General features: G+C 32.3%; 2 protein-coding genes across 2 annotated transcripts in view; both read left to right on the forward strand.

Annotated features, from left to right (window-relative positions):
- The window catches only part of LOC148603321 (uncharacterized), a 9087-nt gene extending 6463 nt beyond the window's left edge, over window positions 1-2624 (forward strand). The window contains exon 4 of the mRNA XM_088551431.1: window positions 8-2624. Within this exon, the coding sequence (XP_088407557.1) occupies window positions 8-1129 (1122 nt within the window). The 3' untranslated portion in view covers window positions 1130-2624. The remainder of the gene's footprint in view (window positions 1-7) is intronic.
- Window positions 2625-4990: 2366 nt separating this feature from the next.
- On the forward strand, window positions 4991-21368 carry LOC148603322 (uncharacterized). The gene is made up of 10 exons (XM_088551267.1): window positions 4991-5032; window positions 7186-7342; window positions 8435-8649; window positions 9193-9377; window positions 9844-10013; window positions 10858-13946; window positions 15355-15569; window positions 17887-17958; window positions 18380-18431; window positions 19510-21368. The coding sequence occupies exons 1-9, from the start codon at window positions 5015-5017 to the stop codon at window positions 18426-18428; spliced, it is 4170 nt and encodes a 1389-aa protein (XP_088407393.1). The 5' UTR covers window positions 4991-5014; the 3' UTR covers window positions 18429-18431; window positions 19510-21368.
- The last annotated feature ends 4993 nt before the right edge of the window (window positions 21369-26361 follow it).

Genomic DNA, 26361 nt, shown 5'->3' on the forward strand with positions numbered 1-26361 from the left:
CGATCAGAATAATTCAACAGCTGGGGACCTTAAGAGTGGTATAGGCCCTAACAAAACAGAAGAAATTTCATCCCCAGAGAAAATAATCAAAGAAGAATTGTCTGATCACCAGAGAGAAGATAAATTAGGGAAGCAAAATTCTGATAAGCCATTCAAGTGTGACCTATGTAGCAAAAGTTTTCTATCAAAAGGAAGTTTGAAGCAGCATCGAGATTCTCATTCTGGGTTAAAGCAGTTTCAATGTAATATATGTTACAAAGGATTTAACAGAAACATACATCTCCTCAATCATATGGAAACACATGCCACTGATAAACCTCACAAATGTTATATCTGCAGTAGGAGCTTTGGACAGATTGAAAATCTAAAGCTGCATCAAAAAACAATTCATAACATTATAGAGGGGAAAACTGTGGATCCTAATAAAGCCCAATTCAATGGCTGTTACGTATGTGGTAAAACATTCAAAAAGATCGAAACCCTAGTGAAGCACATGAAAACTCATAATGAAAGTAGTGCTCGACCCTTCATGTGTCATGTGTGTAGTAAAACTTTTCTTGCTAAGGGTGACCTAAATAGACATATTAACACACATCTGTCAGAAAAGGAGAAACCTTATAAATGTGATATCTGTGGGAAAGGGTTCAGTGTAAAAGTTGGATTACAGACACACACTGATATGGCTCACATGGGCTATAAACCATTTAAGTGTAACCAGTGTGGTGTGGCCTTTGTTAAAAAATACAGGCTCATGGTGCATGAGAAAACTCATCTTGGAATAAGACCTCATAAGTGTGATTTATGTGGTAAAAGATTTACTGCAATCACATCTCTCAAGACACACCTAAAACTCCATGCTGGTGATAAAGCTTTTGCCTGCAAGGAATGTGAGAAAAGTTTTGTGACAAACAGTAAACTCAAGGCACACATGAAGACACACAGTGGAGAAAGACCTTATATCTGTGATGTTTGTGGTAAAGCCTTCTGCAATTCTGGTAACCTTAAACAGCACATGAAGAGGCATTTAGGAGAAAGATCTTACAAGTGTGATTTATGTGACAAAGCATTTTATAGGAAAAGTTGTCTTAAGAAACATATTCTTCTTGCCCATGATGTAGTTATGATATAATGTAGATGGCAATTCTGAAAGAACTTTTATCTTTCCTGCACATTGTTGCAGTTATTATTACCACCACTTTGTGGCAGGTATATATAAATCATGTTGTCTCTTTTATCACAGCCACTTGATAGTTTGACAGAAAGCTTTATGAATATATGCCAAATGACGGTATTCAATTTCAGACTGATGCAATTTCAGCCTACTTTTTTTTATTAAACTTTGCACAGCTGTTTAGTGACAGAAAATATAGTTTGACTATTTTGAAATATGTTTACCATAATGTGCAGGGTATTACTTATGTCCCATTAACACCCTATTTTTGAATTCTAAATCTTATCTGGTTTTGTAAAATATACTGTTGAATTCAAATTAGCTTCATGCATAAAGCTTGTATGCTTTAGTTAAAGAAAAAGAATAATAGGATAATTAATTGGAAAGAATGAATAACCACAATATTATCACGAGTGCCGAAGAACGCCTAGATTTATCGAGTGAGCACAACTTGTTCCACATACAAATGTTCTTGGCATGAGTGGTCATATTTTGGTTATTCAAGATAACCAATTGATTATCCTATTTATTATACAGATTTTCTTTATAATTTATGGATATTTTCAACATGAATTTTGAATTCTGTGATTGGCGAATTGATATCAAAGTTGTGACATTTTGGCGGGAGAAAGTCCGAGAGTTAAATTACCTATGTATATATCTTTAGTTTCAAACAGCCAGTTTGTATTGGTACAGAGAAAATTAACTAGTACATAACGTACTTATTCATGAACAAACACAACTATTTACAATATGTACAAAAAACTGAGGCATGTGACTAAGTGATGGTACAGACAGAAAGTAAGCCAGGAGATCAAACAGTATCGTTAATATGTTTAATAAATTTACATAAATTGTTCAATAACTTTTTGTTTTACTTGACATTAGTTCAGAAAACTTAAAGGTGTTATAAGCTTTCAGATAATACTTCAGTAAAAGTCTTTTGTGTTTTGGGGTTAAATTTATGCATTCAAATGTATAGGGGTATTCGTCTCCTAATTTTTTACATGGATAAATACTAGTAACATGTATTTACATTCTTGAAATTGTATAATAATTGCATTTTTTTACTTTTCCTTTCAATTACTTGATTATCTGCCAATTAAAGATACTGGACCTAACTGTACAAATGTATATATATGCATGTACATGTATATTTATTACATTTTCTAAAGCTGATAAGATGATGATGCTGTCACAATGTATGTTGCATTTTATTGTAGATATAGGCATGCTCTGTCCTCCTGGGTTAGAAAATAGAGAGTTAAAATGCTTGAAAATAAAAGGAAATGGCTCCTTTTTCAAATCGAATGCACTTTTTAATCTGGAGAGGAGAGGTCCAGAAAAAGGGGAAGGTTCCAGTCTTATTATGTTCATTTTTGCCCTTATTGTATTTTTACATGTATTTTGTTTATGTATTTTTATTGTGAAAATTAAAACATTACAAATATGAGTGTTTATTTAGTATTTCTAGGCAAAGATAATAGGGGTGGTTAAGTCCAAGCATGCACAGTGAATTTCAAATCTGACTAAGCTGACTCTTAAGGCATGGATCATTTTCTTCTTGGGGGTGGGGGAGTGGGATTTTATGTTGAGTTCAAAATTTATTATCAGGCATGCACGAAAATGTTTTTTTTTTCAGCAGTAGTCGAAGTTAATTTTTTTTTATTTGAAAATCTACATTGTTAAGAATTGGGGGAAATATTGCATTGTAATTTTTTTCTTTCAATATATTTTTTTCTATTTTCCGCTTCAATAGTCGTAATATCCGGTGGTCGTTGGTACATTGTGATATGGACATGGCGGAGGGCCCTATAGGTTTTGGAAGTTATATTGCAACCCTCTCCTTGTGGAAATAATGGGCTAAACGGGGGAAATGAGTGTTATCATTAAAATTGATAGGAAAAGTAATTGTTGATCCGATTTTTATGATTCAGGTGTCATGCAATCTAATCCTGTTGAAATTCTATCTAAATTTGTTTGGATAAAGTATGCTTATCTTTTACAGTTTTGAAGTTTAAAGGGTACAATATTGGGTCACTCCCCCATTTTTATATATACATGTATTTTTTTTTACTATTAGTCAGATTTTGATTTTTTTTATTGGATTCCTTATGATCAAAATCCTTGTCCGCATTTTTCAATTAGATTTCAGATATCTCTTATGGCTTTAGGGGTCAAAGGGTCACACCCGAAAAATCTACTTTTTAAAATTTTTTGTCCGATTTTTTCACCAGATTCCTTATGAAAATCCCTGCCTTCATTTTTCAATCGGATATCAGATATATATCATGATTCCGAGTTATAAGGGGTAAAAATGACCACGCCAAAATTTAAAAATCGACTTTTTTATTTTTTTTTCTCTGATTTCAATTTTGTTTTGTTTGATTCATGCACGCCTGCATTATTCAATCTGATGTCAGATATCTCGTACGATTTTTCTAGTATTAAGGGGTCAAATGACCATACCCAAAGAAACAACATCGAAACACTTTACTAGAAATGTGACCAGCTTCTTCAAGATTTTTTGTGTAAAAAAATAATCTGGTGCAAATGAAAAATCCAAGCGCCATCCTACCCTGAAAATTAAATGGTCCGTGCCTAAACAAGTTTTGTAGTGTTTTTTTTTTTAAATGTAAACTGATACTATGATTTTGAAAACATAATGCAAGTAAAGGGAGAGGGGGCTAAGAACCAGAACTTGAGTCATTGTCGGATTTGGTAAAAGCAATTTTCATTTGTACAACGTCGCATTTGCAACCTGCAACATACTCCAGCAGTGCTAGAGGTTGTCTGACAAGCTATTTTCTGACTTGGGATATGGAGGAACGGAATTCCAACCTCTTACATTGTAGGAGTACCTGAAACACTGCATGAAGACTCTTCTACCTTCCTGAGATATATGTTGTCGTCCTTGCAGAAAAAGGTTCTAACGATATTGTTTTTTTTTTTCATATAAAGAGCATTACTATGAATGGTTAATTTAATAATTTGGAATCAACGAAAAGTCATGTAATCGTAAATACAATTGAGCTCAGTACGTTCGACAAGGATTAAATCCTTAAAGCTGTAAAGGTATAACCACATGCAAGGCCTTCATGGTCTCGATCGATCGCTGAATATTCCATCAAGTGAGCCTGAAATAACATAAGATTCCACACCAACAAAGAGTTGTCTGTATATCGTTGACCAAGATTTTGTCCACACTGAAAGAAGCTAGAACAGGGATACTGTGAAATTGTTTACTCGCGCATAACGATTGGAAATTGAAAATCCTTTCATAGGAAGTCAGCCACAATTTAAAGTACTCTACAGCACGAATGCCAATTCTTTCAAATTGGTTATGTTAGGTTGCAAGTCGACTTATTTTACCAATACACAACAAAAAGACAAAAGCTGCCACACCGAACAACATGACCGGTGTGTTAGAGTTTCTCTTTGACACTTGGTGAGACATTTTTCAGCAGATTAAGCATTCCAATGAGCTCTAATTGCGTCCCTTTCCGAGTCAATCTATTTCAATCTTTATTCATATGAACCGGAGTTTCCACGAAACCTTGTAAAAGGCAAAAAAGTTAGACGCTTTTACGTATATCTGTATATGGGCGATGTTCTCTCTTTTAAATCTGTAATACAATAGGCCTGTATTAAATTCAAATAAATATTCCCAAAATATATATATGACAAAAAAAAAACCCTCCATTCTTTATTCAAATGAATAACCGGGGTCGTACTCTTTCCGGAAAACTCTTAATGGCTGTTCCGATTTTGACTCTGAATTACATGCTTTTTCGAATTGGCCAATCAAAATTGGTTTTACAGCAAAGCGCTAAATTCAACAAAATGGAATCCCAGGAAGCTGTAAGTCAAAACAAACCATTGATTTGGTTTAAATTAAGCCAATACTTTTTCTGTCGATTTTCTCATAATCAAATTCATTATTTCAATATTCCTGAAACATCCCTGTTTTCTTCTTCCGAATCTCGTAATTAGACTACTAACAGCTGAATCATGGCATCCTCTCGTCACTGACCCGCACAGCAAGTCGTTTCGCAAGACGAAGTGTCGAATTAAATTAGTCATTTGACTTATATTTTAAAACTTAACTATTACAGGCAGGTGACTTAACAAAAATAAAGCATCCAAAACAGCATTTTTATTTGAACATTCCCCACTAAAAGTAAAATAGTAAAACCATGGAATAAATAAAAGGCAGTGGCTGCTTGTCCGCGCATAATTTCGTAGATTTTCTACAGGCTAATCGTCCACACATACGGTTTCAGTCAATGATACACCGAATTATTCTGTCATTTAGAAAGCCATTTGTATCATACATTCGTCTTTTACTAATATTTTGTTTCTTTAATTTATTTTTATTTTTTATGCTGCTAAAAAATAAAACTGTAAGATGTAGTCAACCAAAAGTACAAAATGCACTTTAACCCCACCACAATTTTTGCACCTTTCCAAATCAATTAACTTTTTGTTGCTGAAGTATATACTATAAAGGCAACTGTTTTACTCTGCCTGTGTAATATGGGGTAGGCATTGCCTTTCTTATCTTAGAAAAGCTACATGTATACTTCGACTTTGATATTATAATCAGAGTTGTGTTTTTTCTGAGGCGGGTTAGGTTTTTGACAATAGCAGAAGTGGAACAGTGGAGATACACGTACGTACATCCATGTGTTTCCCTAAGTTTTTATAAACATAACATTCACTTCTTTAAATAAGTAAAACAAATTAGAAAAAGACTTGAACGCTATCAGAAAAGATGAGTCTATTTTTACTGAAACATAATCTTAACCTATATTTTTTTATTTGTTTGATTGAAGGAAATGATGAATTTTCTTCATAAGGACAGTCACTTTTTGTTACTTCTGGGACATGACTTTTTATTTCGTTAGTATATTGGGGAACCTTAAGGGAAATTTAGAAAGTACACGTAATAAAGGTAATAATAGCGGCGCTCGCTATGATGTTGTTTTGGGGCCAGCTGCCGCCTGCCAAGTGTTATGGTTTCCTGGTCGTCATTGTAGGCCCATGGGTGGCCTTGAGCTGACATTTTTCATCCAGGTGGAGTTGTCTCTTTGACATACACTACTGTCAACTCAAATTTTAATTTCTCCACTTTCCACAGTGGAGTCACCATTTCAAAAATTGTCTGTAGTTTACTACTCCTGTCTTTATACCAAGGTATATTTAATGGTTCTAGCAGTTTAATAAAATTCTGAGTTATGGACGGAATAAAATATTGAAAAGTAATGAAATGAAGCAATTTGATCCTAGTTTTTACTTGGGGTAGACACAGTGAATGACATTGGTGACTTCACAGTGAAGAGTACAGAAATTAAAATTTTGGTTGACAGTAGTGTACATGTACATGTAATTTACATATCCATTCTCTTATATTATGTTGGAAATTGAATATTCATTTTGGGGGTATCCCAAAGAAATCTAAAAATAAAAAAAAAGATCCTAGGACACTGCCTGATTATGACCTTAGTTGGTTCATTATATTACATGTACAAGTATATCCAGGTTAAATTTTTGAGCCCCACAAAAACACTTGAAAACATTTAGTAACATCCCGCCAAAGTTGATTTACATGTACATGTACATATAATAAATGTACATACATGTATAGATTCCCCTTCATTATTTTGAGTTGTTAATACCATTTCTCAAAATAAAATCAAAATTTACCATAGAGGGTAAAAAATAGTTTAAATCAAGAATAGGCTAAAGGAGAATTGGATTTTAAATTTACAATTTTGGAAGTTGTCGGGCAAAACCTACCATTCAAAATTTCCCAAAAATAATTAGGAACTATATACAAACTGTATTAGGATAAAAAAAATGTGGGTTACCATTTACAGAGTGGTGTACCACCATGTCAGTGATCAGTCAAGGACTCATGGTATATCTTTCTGTGAAGTATGTATTTGACAATACACACATACATTGTACATGTAGATGTACATTTGTATATATATTTAGTAACCATTTCTTAGGATAGTAATGATATCAGCATGTCTGAGGATACTACAGAAGAAATTCCTAAAAAGAAAAGACGAACACTCAAGAGAGTCCTGAAGAAAGACAAGGCAAAGACGTTTAAACCAATCAAAAGCTTGAACAAAAGTTTAAATAGAAGTTTAAACAAAAGTGGTAGGTACAAATGTACATTATGATGAATTATGTAACATCTTGCTGCTACACTTAAATAATGGTATTTAAATACATATGTATCCATCTTTTTACTGACAGAGCATTAATTTATACATACACATGTACAATGTAAGTGTTCCTCAGTTTATCCATAGACACTAAACCAATGCCTACTGTCTATCAGTGTGACTGAGTCTAGTGGTACATGAGCATGTACATTATAACTTGCATGTTTCACCTTCAATATAAGTGTCAACTTTTATTGTTTGTCACTTACATAATGACTCACTAGTAAAGTACAAAGTTGTACAACAATGCCTAGGATTTATGTCTTAAAACATATTTACATGTTAATGCTAGCCAGAAATACATGTACATGTATATTATGAAAAGGTAAAGCATACTGAGATATAATGGTTTATGTAGTATACATGTATAAATATTGAGTATATTTACAACTAAATACACCTATACATGTAGTAAGAGTCAGCAGTCCTTTTCACAAAATATCTTAAGTGTAAAATTAGTTGTAAGTTTTGAAGTCATTATACAATGTGCATGTAAATCAGTGTATTAGGATGTCATGACTTACAGCTATTTTTATACTTATGATTTTTCTGTGAAATCATACATTTGATCACCTTGTTTGTCTGATAACAAGAAACAGTTTAAAGTCCAAGACAGTTTTATATCCCACCTCATGAACCGTGTCTGTTCTCGATGATTTCCAGATGGTAACATGTGAATGGATCAATGACTTTTTTAAAACTTTGTGCAGTTGTCTAGTACCATTAAATACAAGTTAAGCTCAAAATGTAGTAGTCAAGGTATGCCATTTTGAACATTTTGCTACCCACTTTTTTTAATCTTAATGTGGCGGGGTATCATTTAATGTTTTCGGGGGTTCTTTAGAATTACATACATGTACATGTACAAATGTATATATTACAATGGTTTCATTCATTCACTGCTTGTACAGTGTAGCAACCATCTATTTTACTTTCTGAGTCCTGTTCTGTTTTCTTCTGCCATCTTGGATATTGAAATAGTGAACTTTATAAATTGTTTTTATCTTCCATTCACATGATTCAGTCACCAGTTATGTCATTAAGCAGACCTTACAGTCTAACAATAGACAGTTAGCCATGACCCTTGAAAAGACACGACAGGAATTGCGAATGGCAAACAGCATTATTATGGACCAAAAACGTGAAATTGCTGATCTTCAGTTCCAAGTCAGTACATATAAACATCTGGCTGGGCTGCGTCCTGAAGAAATTGAAACTGAAGTTCGATATAGAGTGGAGGTTAGTTAAATTTATTGTTGCTAGCTTTTTTAAGTACACAAAAATGAAGTTACTTTTTCTGCTAAAATCAGTCTTTTATTATATTTGTTGAGTAATGCATATATGTAGTTGTACACCCAACTGCAAATCTAGATGAGAACTTTGTTGGAAGGTCACTTCTCAAGTCATCTTGGTGATATCTTTAAAATATAACGAGAGACATGCTAATGTAATGTCAATTCTGTTAAAAAATCTTTGTGTTTTATGTACACTCCTTGAAATGTTAATGTTTCTCATGTAAGCATTTTTGCATTGTTTATCATGCGTTTACCGAAAAGTTTTAAGAATGTTACATTAGTGAAACTTAAGGGTTAAATTGGAAAGGGCAATGAAATGATGAATCTACTAGTATTAATTTGAATAAAACAAATCAAGACTAAATCTGTACTGCAAATAAAATTCCCTACCAATTTGGGGTCGTATCGACATTTTACATAAATCTGTATAAAAGCCCTATAAACAACTACAATTGAAAAACAATATTCTTTCACTCTGTATTTTTAGAAGTACATTTCCGAACTAAAAACACATCTAGGTAAAATGGGTCAGCAGCTCCTAGATGCAACTTCCAGTTTAGGTGATGCTATGGATGTCTGTATGTCTGTATCCTGGAGATCTGGAGAGTCTTGTCGTACCTCTACTGCCTCTAATATATCAGAAGATGAAGAAAATCACAATCGCCCAGTCAGGTATGCAATGATGAAATCTGCACTGCAGTTCGACAGTTGTCTACTCCCAATAGAAAAACATTTGGACTGTTAAAAGTTGCAAATCAAAAGCCATTCTATTTTTCAAAGGGAAGATCTTAACCATGTTCATTTTTTCACCTGTTAGTTTATAAACACATATTTGAGCTTCTACTTGAAAAAATGATTTAATATCTAGTATTTAGTTTAGACTTGATGAGTAGTAGGTATTCTTTTGTTTTCTTTTTTCAATTTTATATATATATAGTCATCCTAATTTTTTTGGACTTGATTTGAATACGATGAAGATAGGTCTTAATGGTCACCAATTAATTTTGTTTTGTGGTTTGTATGTACCATGAATCCATGAAAATTGATATCAAACAAAAATAGTTATTTCTCAATACTTGATGTAAATATATATATTTCTCAGTGCTGTTAGCCTATTTGTTCCTACTTCTGATTATAGGGCAGCTCCCAAGCCTCCAATGTTTCAAGAGGAAGTGCTACAGTCAGATCCAGCTATGAGATCTATGCCACAGAGAGTAGCATGTTTAGACATGAGTGTTATTACAGAGCAGTCTATATTGATTGACGATATGGCAGCCACTACTGACATGGAGTTACCTCATGCTGATGGTAGTTCATTCAATATAATAATGTTGCTGGAATTTGTTTAATCCCTTCTTAGAAATGTACATGTAGTACTTCTGTAAATTAAGATGTTTTTATCATTTGAAAAATTTGACTTATTCACACAATTATAAAAACTGTCATTATGGAACTGATCTGTGAGTTTTAAACACGAACATTTTTTTAATGACAGAATTGCAGTAATTCATGCACTCCATAATTTCTGAATTTACAGTATACAAAAATGGGCAAATTTTGATTCAGGAAAAAGTATTTTTTGTAATTCTTCAAAAACTTTGTAATTTACTAATTTTTTTAAAGTTTCTTGAAAGATCTTCTTTTTTCAGTTTACATTTTACATGGTTTTAAGTAGAAAGTATTATGTGATTCATTTTTTTAAAAGAATTTTTATTTTACTGATAAGCTTTTAAGCACAAAAATAAATCCATATACCCTTTAAATATGATATTATTTTCAATATAGAAAGTTATGTCCTTTCTTTTGTACTTTAAAATTGTCATATTATACTGCCACTCAAAGAGTGATTGGTTTTGTAGTCACCTTGTACATCCTTCCAAATTTTGTGGCAATCATCTCAAAGGGGAAGGATTAATATCAAATTTTGTCTGTGGCTTCATATAGATCTATGGGTATACATTTTATGTGATTTTGTTTGCTTTAAGGTATCATCTTCCTGTATGAGTTAGGGTATACTTAGCAAGACACACGTACAACTTAAAATATTTATAAAAGATAAAACACGGTAAATGATTCAACAACTGAAAAGTGTCTGGCTTACATTAAATACAAATAGAATATTTCTTCACTTCTGTTTTGTAATTTGTTTCAGCTCTGCAAGAAGAAATAGTGGAAGAAGATAATACTGCACCTGTTGATAATGAAGCAGACAAAACAAACTTCAAAAATCAAAGTGAAGATGGGGATTCTATTGAAGACAAACAGTTGAACAAAGAACTTATAACAAAAACCTGTGAAGTGGGTGTGAATTTAAAAACAAAAGGGGAAAACTCTACAAAACATATCTCCATTAAGGAAACTGACTTCACTAATGAAAGAAAAACTGAGAGCACAGATGATAGTTCTGAAGTAAGCAGTCATAGCAAGAGAAGGAAAAGCAGAAAAGACATTGATGAGAGAAAAAATAGTGGGAAGAGTGTTCATTCAGAATCTGAACAAATAGAAAAAAGCAACAAAAAAGATAGAAGAGGCACTTTTGTTGTAAAGGACTCAGATATTATGCCAATATGTAATAACACTAAAGATAAAAGGAGTAAATCAGAGAAAGATAAAATTGTTGATAAGAAGCATGTAGCAGAAAAGGATATTGAGTTAATAGATAGAAAGGTTGCAACTGAAAAAACAAAAAAGAACGATCCATCTAGAAGTAAAGGGAGGAGGGAAACTTTTGTGTTATCAAATAATACTTGTCAAGAAGAAAAACTTTGCAGTAAAAAGGAAGAGGAAACAAGTGAAACAGAAGATGTTGTGAAAAACATGAAGGAGAGAAGAGAAACATTTGTTGTTCCTAAAGACAGCCTGCCAATATTGTCACAAAAGGACAGAAGAGAAACATTTTTGTTGCCAGCTCAGTCACAGCCTGTAAGATCAAAATCTGATGAAACTGTCAACATTGATAAATCCAGTAAGAATCCCTTGGCTACCAAATCAGACACTGCATTGAATTCCAAAGATGATAAGAGAAAAACTTTCTTGGTTCCTACAGGAAAAAATGCTCTTTTAATGCCACCACCATCTGTACCCTCCAAAAAAGTTACCCCAGTAGAGTTTGTTGACCCAGAAGTCACAGAATACTTCAACTGTGACATGGACTTTACAGAAGTCATTGATAATTCTAACAGGATCATAATTGAACCTGACAGTGACATTAGTAAAGGTTCAAACACCAATACCAATAAAGGAGAAAAGGGCCATAAGAATGCCTGTGAAAATGTCAAAAGCCAAAGTTCAAAAGGTGTTAAAGAAGAAAAGGCAGACAAAAATCTTAATGATTCTAAAAAGGAAATCCTACTTAAGGAAGATGATATAAAGGGCAAAGGTCAATCTGCTGAGAAAATGAGTGATGCTGTTGAGTTTCGATTACCAAAGCCAGGAAAAATTGTGTTTGCCGCATCCCGAAAAGCTATGGATGGATCAAGGGAAAAGGTTCCATCAAAGCTTCCACAAAGATCAAGGTCAAAGTCCAAAGTAAAATTAACAAAGTCAGCATCAGATGACAGCAATGTCAATTCTATGTTTGACTTCCATGAGAAAACTCCTGTTTTTCTGCGACATGGTCCTTCTGTTTATGATCTCTCTATGAATGAATCCGTGCATGCACAGAAGGAATCATATGGTGCATTTAGAGACAAAGTCAACAAACCAAGTAACAATGAAAGCACAGATTTAAATCAAAAACAAGAATCAGGAAAACATGAGCAGAAAGAGATGAAAGTGCCAAATGAAAAAGGTGAGGTTATATATAATGTACCTTTGAAGGGCTGTTCTCCTGACACACCTAAAGCCAAGTCAAGGTCTAAGAGTAAAGGGTGTGAAAGAAGCCAGTCAAGAGGTAGAAGCAAAACAAATGATTCAGAACCACACACAGATAAACGGGCTCCATCGTCATCAAGGAGTAGGTCACGAGGTCGAAGTAGACCAAGAAAGATTGAGGATAGTGATCAGGAAAATGTAAATGATCAAGACAATTCAGGAAAAACAAGAAGGTCTAGAGATATCAGCAAAGAAGTAGATGATAGTGAGGTGGTAATTCCAAGAAGAGGTAGAAGTAGGTCAAGGTCATGTCGACAAATGGTATCAGTCGATGATGAGGTAGAAGAAGTTTCAAATACAAAACATAGCAAGTCTCGTAGCCGTAGCACTGCGAAAAAAAATTATAAAGAACAGACAGATGACGAAGAAGATGAAGATACACATGATACTCAGAAGAGTAGAAGTAGATCTAGAGGAAGGTCTAGAACACGTAAGACAGACACAAATTTAGAAGCTGATGCTTTAGAGTCAGGATATTTGTCAGTCAAGCGTATCACAAGAAGTAAATCAAGGGGGCGATCAAAGTCGCGTGGTGCTGTAATGGGTACTAGTGACCATGAACCTAAAGCATTTGGTGCATGCAAAGATAATTTAGAAAATGATTCCAATATGGATGATTGTGGTAAAAAAGCAAATACTTCCAGGTCAAAATCTAAATCAAGATCATGTATTCAAAGTGTACAAGATAACAGTGATATAGAACAAATAAATAGCAAAAGGTCAAGGTCAAAACCAGCAAGGTCCTTACCTACAGAAAAATTTGAGTATAGTGATGATGAAGATTTTAAGCCTTCTAGTAAATCAGCAAAGAAGTCAAGGACAAAAAGTGGGTCAAAGGACAAAGAAAATAACCTTGATCCACTTGACAGACTCTTTAAAAATGCTAAAAAGAAGAGCTTCAGTGAAGTAGATTTTAGGATGTCTGAAATTCTTAGTGCTACAGATAATAATATTAGCAGTGTTGTTCAAGATAAGAACTCTTCTGTTGAGATTTGTGAAACACCTGTTAAAAAAAGAGACTTACAGGATAATTTAACTACAGACAAATTAATTTTTGAAACACCTTTAAAAGACAATTTGTGCAATGAGCTGCCTGTTGACTTGAAATGTGTCACAAAACGGGGCCGTGCTAGAAGCAAAAAGGTCAACAAAACTGAAGAGTTTGACATGACTGAATTGTCAGGCACACCATGCGAATCAAAGGATGTAGATCGAATCATAGATGTGGAAGTAGCCCCTGCTACAGCGAGGGATTTAGAAATACTGAAAAGTGGAAGTAAAGAGGGACGAGGCAAAAGACGTCATGACTCTACACCTTCTGATACCAATACTGATAAAAAGAAACGTCCTAAGACCGAAAACAAAGAGGTATGGCTTTTATTAGATGAAACATAATGATAAATATAGGTGTAGTCAAGAATTACCCAGGTAGCTTAAAAAATCCATTGAATTCTGTAGATGTAGCTACACTTACATGTACATACTAAGTGAAATACATTCATGTTATACATTATCAATTGTTCTATTAAGCTCATAAAATTTTACTAGTAACAACAAAAACAATGAGTCTTCTTGCTCTGAAATGAGGAAAATTTCCTATTAGCCAGGTTAGTTTGGAAATAAATATTTATAATTATAGAATTACATGTACTAGTAGTTTAATGGAAAAATGTAAAACACCCCATAGAAGGGAAAAAATCTACAGCACCTAAAAAAATGTCAATTATTTATCACATGATGTTGTCAAGTGGGAAATTTTTCACAGTAATTTTACAAAATGTACTTTCATTTTACAAGAAATCCTCTCAGAAATAAGAATGATATAAACATTATCATTTCATACATGTATCAGATGGTTTGAAATACCATATACATGTATGTACAAATATACCTTGAAAAAGAGACTGTCCAATCATTCTGATAAATGATCATGTAGTGTTTATACTATATACATGTATGTCACAGACATCACAAACCAAGGTTGTTGTGTCATGAAAACAAGAAAAACAAATTAATAAAGTCTTTATAGACTGTTAACTTGGTTTACATGTACTGGTTCAATGTTCTTGTTATTATTTTGTTAAAAAACTTTTAAAAAAACTTGTGTATCTTGATACAGCATTTCTTTTATTGAGGTAAAATGTAGTTAGGCCAAATAAAATAATGTGTGGTTCCAGTCTACCGACATGAAGAAAAAAAACGAAAAACCTGTTAACCCTACTTATTAATCGGTAATCAGGTAGTTTTTTTTTGTACTGGTCCAGTCTGGATTCTGTAAATAAACAACAATGGCTGTGCACTGTAGGCATATATTTCCAGCCTGTTGATTTTTCATTACTGTATTTGATGATGCACTAGTGATCAGTTGTAGATCTACATTGTAATTAATATTTTTATTGAACCCTTAAGTTTTCTTTTTTTTCTTCATGATTTAGTGACATTTCAAGCCAACATTGCGAGTTGCTTAAAAAAAATGTTTGTACTACCAACCATATTTTATTCAAAGCACACATTTTTTTTTGTTTGGCCTTATTCAGTGTTCATACTTTTATTCAAGAAGAAATCCTTTCAAAGGAAGGAGAGATGGTGCTCATATACATGTATATCAGACACCTATGGTTTATGGTGTTGTTTTTTGATTTTTAGACACTTCTTTGTTTCACTGTATGTTTTTTTGATTTACCTCTTACATTTTATAAAAATGTACTTGTTTGATAGGGCAAGAAAAAATAAAGCCTGGTATTTAAATGATATTTTTGTGTTTTGTTATTTACAGAATGATTCAAAGAAATCCACTAGCAGTTTAAGCATGTTGAAGAAGAAGTTAAAGTCTCTTGGTGGATCCAAGGCTGAGACCCTTGATGGGAATCCAGATGATATTGTTGTTGTTAGTCCTTTAAGACCATCAATTGATAATATCACCAGCCCGGTTCATGAGAAACTTAGACCATCCCAAGGGAAAGACCTACTGACACCTAGTGTTGATTCAGAGTAGGTTTTCAGAAATAGCTGTATTTTGATGTGTATTTTGCGCACATTTTTACATAAGAATTATTTCCAGAACAAGGGGGTGCATATTATGCATCAATATATAAGAATTGGCCACAAAATAAAATATTTTGGTATGAGAAAAGACATTGTACAGGCTTTCAAGCAGGCCTTTATTTTCCTAATTTTCCTTATTTTTCAAATACAGCCCTAATTTTCCTAATAAAAGCAAAAGAATCCTAAAAAATCCCTATTGTTGTTGAGAAATTCCTTATTTTACAAATTTTTAAATAGTAATTTCCCTTTATATTGTTTGTATTAATGGAATCTAGCTTAGTATACTTTCAGAAAATGAATATTACATGTATTATCAAATAAACACATCAGAAGTTACTTTGGTGGTCATTAGCAGTTGCTGAATACAACTTTGATGGCCACTGACATGATCTTGTGGGTTGGTAAATAGCTTTTATGTTTTTGTCTTTAGCCAGTGGTAAGTAACTTGATTTTCTTTTAGTATTATAATTGAAAAAGAAAGAATGTCATCCCTTGTGTTAAAAGCCCTAAAAAATCCTAAATTTAGCCCTTATTTTTTAAGAATTTTGCCCTTATTTATTACAAAAAGTCACTTGAAAGCCTGCATTGCGTAATGTAACCAAACAAACCGGAAGTGAAATGTTACTGAAAGAAATGTTATCTAATCATCCAATGTATCTTTAAGTATTAAATTTTTAGTGATATTTTCTTCAAATCAGGTTCAAATGACTTAATAACATGTTTCAAACAAAGATTGTACATTATTTCCTTCTTATAAAACATTGTTAGAGATTAAAATGAAACAACTAAAAACAAAAATGTAGCAAAGTGCTTTTTTGTCAAACCCTCGTTATCAAATGCATTTGCAGCTGAAAATGATTATTTTGATACTGGTACTTATTTTGATTGTTTCTTACAATTTTCCTTAAAAGAACGTTTTTAAATGAAAAATTACAAAATTTGAGTTACAACCATAACTGAAAATGTTCGATTTTCCAGACTTTCGATTTTGTTTCATACATCTTGTGTCAATTTTATCAAACTTCGAAATTAAAATTATCCGATTTATATAGCTACTGATCTTTACATGGTGTTTTATTCTGAATATAAGCTTCTTCCCTTCACATTTTTGTAGAAAATACTGCATCAAGGTAAATAAATTGACCGATCAAGTACAAAATTTCAATCTTTTGTCTTACAAAATGTTACTGCAGTCTATGTCTAACATTTTTTCACATGTTTAGACCTTCTAAATTGCACTGCGCACAATACATAAATGCGTATTATACACACCAAAATACGGTACCATGCATGTATTTTTGCCTACGTACAATTTACATGTACATTGTGCAGTACATACATGTACATGTATAAATACAGTTCATTCCACTTGATTTGGATGAAACTTTATATGAAAGTCAAGCATGTCCAAATTTGCAATATATATATGAATGGTATTTTTTTTTTTTTGTATTGTATAATATTTGGGATAAGAAGGGGTCAGGCATAGGCTATTTGGGGCCAGTTTCATAAAAATCTCAAATTGATACTTTCCCCAAGTCCTTCCTCAATTAAATTTTGACCAATCAAATCGCTTGAAATTGAAGATTTGAGGAAAATCTTAATTTGAGATTTCTTATGAAACCCAGGCATACCAGTAAACCAGTAATTAAATGTCGCATTCAAATCAGATATGTTCAAGAATAGCCTTTTCAAATTCTAAATGCATTAGAAGCTGCTCATTCTTAAAGTTTTAGTCCCTGTCATTGATAATATGCTTAAAGGGAGAAATTGTTGTTGTGTGCTTGGAAACGGGAGAAAATTCAACTCCAGGGTTCAGATGTTAAAGTCTAATAGGAATCAGGAAAATCAATCTTCCAATTTATAATATATTGCCACTGCAAGATCTACTGGTATATTATTTTCTATACTAAGTTTTGTTTTTCTAATACATTTGTACAAAAAAAAAAAACACAAATCATCTTACAGTTTGTCATTGAAAATATGAAAGGTGCATAATCTACAAAAATGTGTGCCATTTAACACTACTAATTAGAAATTGAAAATTGTTTAGTCCTTTAGACTCACAAAAGTACCAGTACTAAATAAAAGTACCATTGGCTGTTGCACTTTTCAAGAAAGCCCTGTAGCACTTCATGTCCAAAATGACAACTAGTCAACACTTTCTCACACTAATGAAACATAAAATATGAATCATTTAGCTCTTGATTCAATGAAAGTGCTTGAGATATACATAAGTGATGAGAAATCATTTTTATTTTAGAAATGCTCTTGAAGCCCCAAGATCACGTCGAAGAGCAGGGAATGTATGCTACAAAGAATTAACTCTCAATGCGTAAGTATATTTGTAGCATTTTAAGTAACCATTTCTTCCATAAAAATACAATTATGCTTCCTTACAAGGGCTATTCCAGGAAAAAGTGTAGGGGAGGGTTGGACAGCTCATTTTTTTTATCCCAGGACCCAAAGAATTAAAACTAAGTGTTCATAACAAAGCATTTCTATGTATGCCTAGAAATACCCCCACCCATACAATTTTTAAAAGATGCTGTCCACCCCCCTATACATTTTTTCCTGGAATAGCCCTAATAGAACACAAACTAAAAAATACATCAGAATGTACTATGAGCTCATTTTTTAAACAAAATAAAAGTACTTTCCACAGTGGCATTTCAAACTTCACTCAAGTGAATAAACATTTTTTCATTTATCCTTACTATGCATGTAATAGCGTTCAGATTGTGATCTCATTACAGGAAATTAAGACGGGAGGATGTTATACAAGGGAAGAAACTATTAGGATGATATGTAAGTATGTTAGATGAGAACACTTAACTTCAAGTTATAGATTTAGTATATGCATATCTATACCAAAATTATATGCTGGGAAACTGTTTTTAGAACTCAAGACCTACATTAAATACTGAATATTTTGTTCCTTATTGGCAAAGTGTTCAGTTTACACAGGTCAAGATGCATCGAGATTGATGTGAAGATTCTAATTAATACAGGTTTTGGTTTAAAAAGGATTAACTTGATGTTTCTAATGATAAAAATAATTTTCTGAAGTTTGTGTGGGATAAAGTATATATATATATATATATACCGGTAACAAGAATAGGGATGGTGTATATATCAAATGGACAACCACCCCACTGGGATGAAAATGTCAGACCAAGGCCATCCATTCTTTAATGAAGGACAGGGAAACCCTCATACCACAGGGCAGGCTGCAGCTGGCCCCAAAATATCATTATACACACACAGCGAAAGTGTTTCGTGTATTAATAGAAAAGTTCTTCCATGTTATGTACTGATTTGGGATACTACAGTTTTAGAATAGATGTTTATCCTCATATTGGGCTGCATTTTATTAATCGTAGGAGACTTCTTAAAAAATGAGTTCTGTAATTTAACAGTGCATCTACACTGTTTAATAAATCTTAATTTTTATGTCTGTACTGCAGAATACAGGTGAAGTTCTTTTTAGTGTATTTGCACTGACCATTCTGGATTTTTTTTTATTTTGAAAACTGTGAAGACTGTAAATTCTGATCACTTACATGTCTTGAACTTTTCCTAATTACAATGTAACTAACATCTTTAGAAAGTTCACAACTTTTAACTGATAATGTTTTACAGCAAATACAGACATTTGCAGTAAAAATTACCAGACCAAACAAAACCACAGTCAATATTCCAGAATTGTTTGCCGGACATATGGTCCAACAACTGAAAGTATATATTAGATGGAATCAAAATGTCCCGTTAATTGTCTTCAGACCAACTTTTCTTAGGGTTGTTTTATTCTAGGCACTGCCTTCTCTCTATGTTTCAACCAAGATAAAAAAAAAATTGTTCATTGGTTTGCTTTACTTTATTTCAGAAGTTAAAGGTTTTCTTGGTGTGGTTTCATCTGTGCAAAAAGTTCCATTCATCACAGGGCTAGAGCTTGAAATCCAGAACTGCAGAGAGAGTTGTGTCAAAGAATTTCAACAGTGACATGTTAGTGAGAGACTAAGATTAAAAGTTGCCGCTCAATACATTTGATACTTAAGTTTAGTACTAGGTTTTTTTCTATATTATTTAAATGTCAAATATGCCAAGGAAAATATGAACATGCCTTCTTACTTAATCATATCCACTCAACTTCTTTAGGTAGTCAGAACTACTTGGTCATTTCCCATACACTGAAAAATTACCGTGGATGCAGAAGAGAGAATTTTGCCAGAATTGAGTGATACGTGCATCAAAGTAGTTCCATCCATAAGATGGCACTAAAAAAATTTGTAAGATATAACAAGAAAGAACAGTGATTCTTCAAAGAATTTTGGTGTGAAGCAAGGTAATGGTAAAAAATTAAACCAGTTTACCTATAATTCTAGAATTGGATTGGCCAAAGTCCAGATTCTTCCGCTTAATGCCTCCTTGGTTTTTCTGCTGTGTAGCAAGAAAGGCGGAGTTCTAATTGGTTTTTCTAGGATATACTCTTGTATTCTCTAAAATACTTTTCTGTTTGAAAACCAAATTAAGTACATTAGCTGCAGTGTGGGAAACCATTTTTTTCCCAACTTGCCATTCTGACTAGTGGAATATTGGTCTTGCTAGCCAAAAAGAAATTCATCTGGCCAGTTTTTTTTTGGTTTTTGTCTGTACTATCATCTGTTTTCTCTTGGATTTGACTTTCTTTTGCCTTTCTTTTTCTTTCTTCAACTACCTTTTCATTTTTTTAAATTGATCAAAATCTTTTCCATTTTCGAATATTCCCTCCCATTGAAGTTTTTCATGTACTTTACAGTAACAAAATAAGTACTCCATTTCTGAACTCATATTTTAAAAATAAAATTATATTTCAACAGAATCAACATTATGATGCAAGGAAATATTTATCATTTGCTTCTTGTTCATTTTTATTTTGACAATAAATTACCAAGATAATTTTGTTTGAATACTAGTAAGAGATCGGGACCACTGCATAGGTTTTGGCACATCCCGTTTACCGAAAATTATAATGGCAGATCGTAAACAATGCTTTACAAGTCAATGAAATTGTGCATATCGTGCCAAAATTCACTTGACATATTCAAGCTAAACTTGTTAAAATGTAGGGAACATATTTTTAATGTATGATGTTAAGGGATGTTTAACTAAATAGCCTTTAGCTGGTTAACTTCCAATTAATTGATGGTCGCCAAATTGACGAGTGTGAGCTAATGAGAACTTGCCAAATTACACATCTACTCATATTTGGCAAGCTGGCGAGCGGTGGTTTCCCACACTGTAGCTGTCATACTATACATGTAGTTACATTATCTTTTTCATTCTTGTAGCATGAATGTATATGTAATTTTTTGCAAAAACATTGAAAATGTTGGTAGAAATACAATAGCAGAATGTGGGAAGGTAAATACACAAAACAAAAACCAATCCACTTTCCACACTATTGTATTTCTACCAAGAGTTTCAAAGTTTTTTCAAAAATTTACATATACATTCATCATAGTTGTAATTTTTACTTTGCCAGAAAAGACCCTGGAAATATGTTTTAAACCAAGTGAAAGACTTATGTATTCATTGGAAACATATTTTGAGTTCCATTTTGTAATGAAGAAAAGGTTTAACTGGTACATCCTAAGAAAAGTAGATACAATCTTTTGGCTTTTAATTTTTAGAGATAAACATGTATGATTATGCGATTTGATTAAAATTTTGGTGTATAATTAAAAGCCAAGTGGATTGTATTTTTAAACACCCCATTGATTTTCCTTAAATTTAACTTATTGATATGCCAAATTTCATCTTTTTTTTAAAGAGCTTTATGCATACTTTTTTTGTATATTTTTTTTTGTAATTCTACTTAACAAATGTAACTCAAAGTAATAAGTACAGTCAAAAATTCAGATACATGTAGTACATGCATCATTTTTTTTAGTTAAATAGACTTGACATTCTTCCATTTTAAAGTGAAATTCCACTTTTTAAGTTCTGGGTTCTGTGTTTACTGTATAATTTTGATTTTGCCTATTTCTGCTGTGTAAAATCATCTGGCGATATCACAAAATATCAATTGTTAGTATTATTTTTGTAATTTCCTATTGTGATGTTACAACTTAACAACTAGTTGTACACTCTGACACAACTTTTCTTGAAATATACGACATTTCTAGGAAATGTATTTATTTTTAAAAAAAAGTTTTCGTAAAAGTGTATGAAGTGAAGCACAATACTAAACAGTGTCCTATTTTGTTGAAGTATATTTTTATTGTGTATTGTATTTGACAAATGGGCAAAACATAAGTTTTTCTGAATATGTCTCATGACATTTACCCATTACATGCAGTAATTGATTTTAAACTGTTGCTCCAAAAATTTTATTATTTTAGTTTGTACATTTATATTATTTTTACCTTGAAAACATGTACAATATAGGAGTGGGTCTTTTCTTATACTGTTTCTTAGTTTGTCTTTTTTCTTACTTTATATTTCTTGCAATTTAATAGAGTTAAATTTTCAATTTCACCCTCTCATCAAGAACTTTGTGAAATAAATGTCATGTTGTGTTTGATATGAAGTCGGTTTATAAAAATAGACTCCTCCTCATGTATTACTGATGGCCCCTGTAATTTGTTGAACCTTTTATTTTCTTACCATAATAAAATAAGCAATAACAGTAGGTCTGTGCAGACAGGCAAATGTGCCACACATGAGAATCATAGTTTGCATCATATGATTATCATATAAATCAAGCACCGTACCTATAATGATCATATAAATCAAGCACCATATGATGTTCATATAAATCAAGCACCTTGTGATCATATAAATCGAGCACCATATGATGTTTTTTTCACAAAGATATGAAAGTCATGTTTTCAAGCCAAAATTGACGTTAAATATATGATTGTCATATGATTACCATATAATTATTATATGAATCAAGCACCATATGACTATCATAGTTTGCCTGTGTATACATTATATAGATCATTGATGTGATATTTCCACTGATTCATCATTTGTACTTTAATAAAACAAAAAAGAAAAAAAAAAACAGCACCTTAAAATATTAAAATTTTAATTAGATTGCTATTCTTATTTCTTTTCTTGATTTCTATTTTTCTATCTTTTTATTGATGTTGTTAATGAATGAATCTTCATGTTTTTCATTTGTAATTTATAAATGATTACATAAGAGTGTAACTGTAAGTGTATGGGTAGGATTAGTAGAAAATAAATATTTATATTAATAATATTTCAGTACTCGTCTCTTTCGATTTATGCCATATAGTCACAGTTTAAGATTGATAATAGTCAATCTTATTAAAATAAGACCTATCAATAGTTCCATTCAGTCACTGCATATTTTTATTAGATTCGATAATACCTATTACCTGGAGCATTCTTTCAGTCATCATGCAATATCATACTGACATTATCATTTTTAGTTTAATTAATAATGTTCAAATGATGTAAACATAATATGTTCAAGTTATTTTAAAAGAATTTATTGACAAAATTTATATGGTAAAATAACAAACAGTAATTGTAGAGAGCCTCTTTAAGGGGGAGATAATTAGTTTGAAAATTCTTTCAAAGGGGAGATAATTGAAGGGAAAATGTTCTGGACTCGCTACTTCCGGGTCAAATGGCCACCCACTATGTAGTACCAAAAACACTCTGAACCTAGATCTATGCATTGTAAGTGCATTATTTGTGTGTATTCTGATCAAAAATAGTCAGAATAAAGTTGAGAATATGTACTGTAAAATTATACTTATAATTTACTGCTGAAGTGTATGAATGTTGTTTACATGTGTGTGTAATTTGCCTCCATGGTGTCATTTAGCAGAAAAGGTAAAAAAGTAGATTTTCAGGATTATTTATTCAGGTAAATTTTGTGAAGAACTTATACAATTATTGTGCCATTAGCATAATGAGTTTAAAAGCCTTATTTTCCAAGCTTCACAATGATATGCAACTTTAAGATGTCATTTGTCCTGGGAATTCACAATAAAACTTTGAAAATTACTTTTTTAACATGAAAAGTAATTATGGAAACGTTAGATGTGGTTAGTGAGACCCTTTATAGAAATGTAATGGGAATTTGGTTCCTTTGATTACTTTTAAATATCTTAATTCAAGGTCATCTTTGAGTAAAATTATGAAAATTTGTCTACCAGTAATATAGATCTACCCTAATGAGGAGAAACTTAAAAAAGATTATTAACCAGGATATGAATATTCAAAATTATTGAAAAAAAACATAACATTTAAAATTAGCAGCTATCCTTAAGCACCCTTCTCTTCTAAAATCTCATCATAAAACAATAAAAACTAGAAATACTGTAAGTAAAACTTGCAAAGGATACCCCATATAGTCCAACATACTTTTATGCTAACTTGAGTCCCTGAAGCTTATACATTTTAATGTTATGGTAGAAAACCATTAAAGGCCAGAATCGCATGATATACTGGTGTATGGTATAAATTTTTTAATTACAATAATTTTAATTTGAGTTCAAAGGTTAAGGTCATTTAGGGGTCATGTATGTCTTATGATTGACCCATACACTAAAAATAGAAAGCCTACATCAACAGACTAAAAAAGATGTGTCCCAGGTCTACACGAAGTGTGCAAAAATGGTATGCTTTTGTAGAAATAAGGAAGTATGACCTGGACACAGACAAAGTCATTCCTATACACCCTAATGACCTTTGTATTGTCTCATGGTGATACACCAATGTGCCAAGTATGGTATAACAATTAAAACTCCAATAATTTAACTAGAATTAAAAGAACAAGGTTATGAATATACCCAACACATTGTTGTATGGTGATTCACCAACACACCAAAAATGAAAAGTTTGCATAAATAAACAAGAGGCTCCCAAGAGCCTGAATCCCTCACCTGGTAAAAGTTTGTCTTTCAAGGGCAATAAATTTAACAAGGAGTTGTCCAACAATTTTGACTCGAGAAGACTTTGGTAGGACTATCATAAGAATCATATCAGCGATAGAAAGTTTCTATCTATAATAGTTTTCAAGATATTGGGTAAAAACTGTAAAAATTCATCTTACATGGAGTCACCTGACAACTTTGATCCCTGAAGTCTTTTGAAGGCCTTACATTAAGGGTCATTTCAGCTATAGAAATAATTTTGCTAAACTTGACTTTTGGAAATATATGTGAAAACTACTGACTGACCCCTTTGTTCTATTTTTAGTAACAAAGGCCATGTTTTTCGACGGATCAAAAATCCCCACGTCAGTTCTATGCATCAATACCCAAGGAACATTCATACTAAGTTTGGTTTCAATTTTTCAAGTAGTGTCAGAGGAGAAGATTTTTGAATGAAATAACATTAAAAATAGCAAAAAAATGTCGAAAAAGGGCAATAACTCCAACATGGCTAAACACATTAAAATGAAAATTTGACCACAGATAGATCTCATCATGCTGAACACTTTAACACCACAACAGAATTTGGCTAAACCTAATGGTTTTGGAGATATATGCAAAAAACTACTGTCTGACCCCTTTATTCTATTTTTAGTAATGACGGCCATATTTTTCGATGGAACAAAAACCCCCACGACAGTTCTATGCATGATAACCCAAGGAACATACATACCAAGTTTGGTTTAAATTGGTCAAGTAGTGTCAGAGGAGAAAATTTTTGAAAGAAATAACATTAAAAATTGCAAAAAAAACATTGAAAAATGGCAATAACTCCAACATGGCTTAGGTCTCACTAACCACTTCTGGATCAAATGAACACCCCCCTATGTAGTACCAAAAACACACTGAACCTAGACATATGCATTGTAAGTGCATTATTTGTGTGTATTATGATTAAAATTAGTCAAAATAAAGCTAAGAATGTGTACTTTAAAATCATATATGTAATTAATTACAAAAGTGTATGAATATTGTTTACATGTGTGAGTAATTTGCCTCCATGCTGTCAGTTAGCAGAACAGGTTCAAAAGTAGATTTACAGTATTATTTATTCAAGTAAATTTTGTGAAGAATTTCTACTATCATTGTACCATTAGCATAATGATTTTGGAAGCCTTACTTTCCAAGCTTCGCAACGGTATGCAACTTTAAGATGTCATTTGTCCTGGGAATTCACAGTGAGACTTGGAAAATTACTTTTTTAACATGTAAAGTAATGGAAACGTTAGAAGTGGTTAGTGAGACCTTAACAGATTAAAACGAAAATTTTACAACAGATAGATTTCATCAAGCTTAACACTTTAACAGTGACAGAATTTGGCTACACCTAACGGTTTAGGAGATATATGCAAAAAACTACTGTCTGACCCCTATGTTCTAATTTTAGTAAAGACTGCCATGTTTTTTGATGTATCAAAAATTCCCACATCAGTTCTATGCACAATACCCCAAGGAACATTCATACCAAGCTTGGTTTCAATTGGTCTATTAGTGTCAGAGAAGATTTTTGAAAGAAATAACATTAAAAATAGCAACAACAACAAAAAAAAAAAGTGCAATAACTCCAACATGGCATAACAGATTAAAATGAAAATTTGACCACAGATAGATCTCATCATATTGAGCATTTTTATTCCATCAGACTTTGGCTAAACCTAACAGTTTTGGAGATATATGCGAAAAACTACTGTATGACCATGGATCCGAACGGTCAAAATTAATTGTCAAATTAATTGAAGTAACTCGGAGAATCTTCATACATTTATTAATTAAGAAAA

Source organism: Perna viridis, chromosome 11 (assembly GCF_037379345.1).
Source record: "Perna viridis isolate PV_CMFRI_1.1 ecotype Kerala chromosome 11, ASM3737934v1, whole genome shotgun sequence".
NCBI lineage: Eukaryota > Metazoa > Mollusca > Bivalvia > Mytilida > Mytilidae > Perna > Perna viridis.

Excerpts from the sequence above, each read along its gene's own strand:
- LOC148603322 (XM_088551267.1), top strand. Across the intron at positions 7,343-8,434 it reads TAGAAGTTTAAACAAAAGTG|TCACCAGTTATGTCATTAAG; the intron begins GTAGGTACAAAT and ends CACATGATTCAG. Across the intron at positions 10,014-10,857 it reads GGAGTTACCTCATGCTGATG|CTCTGCAAGAAGAAATAGTG; the intron begins GTAGTTCATTCA and ends AATTTGTTTCAG.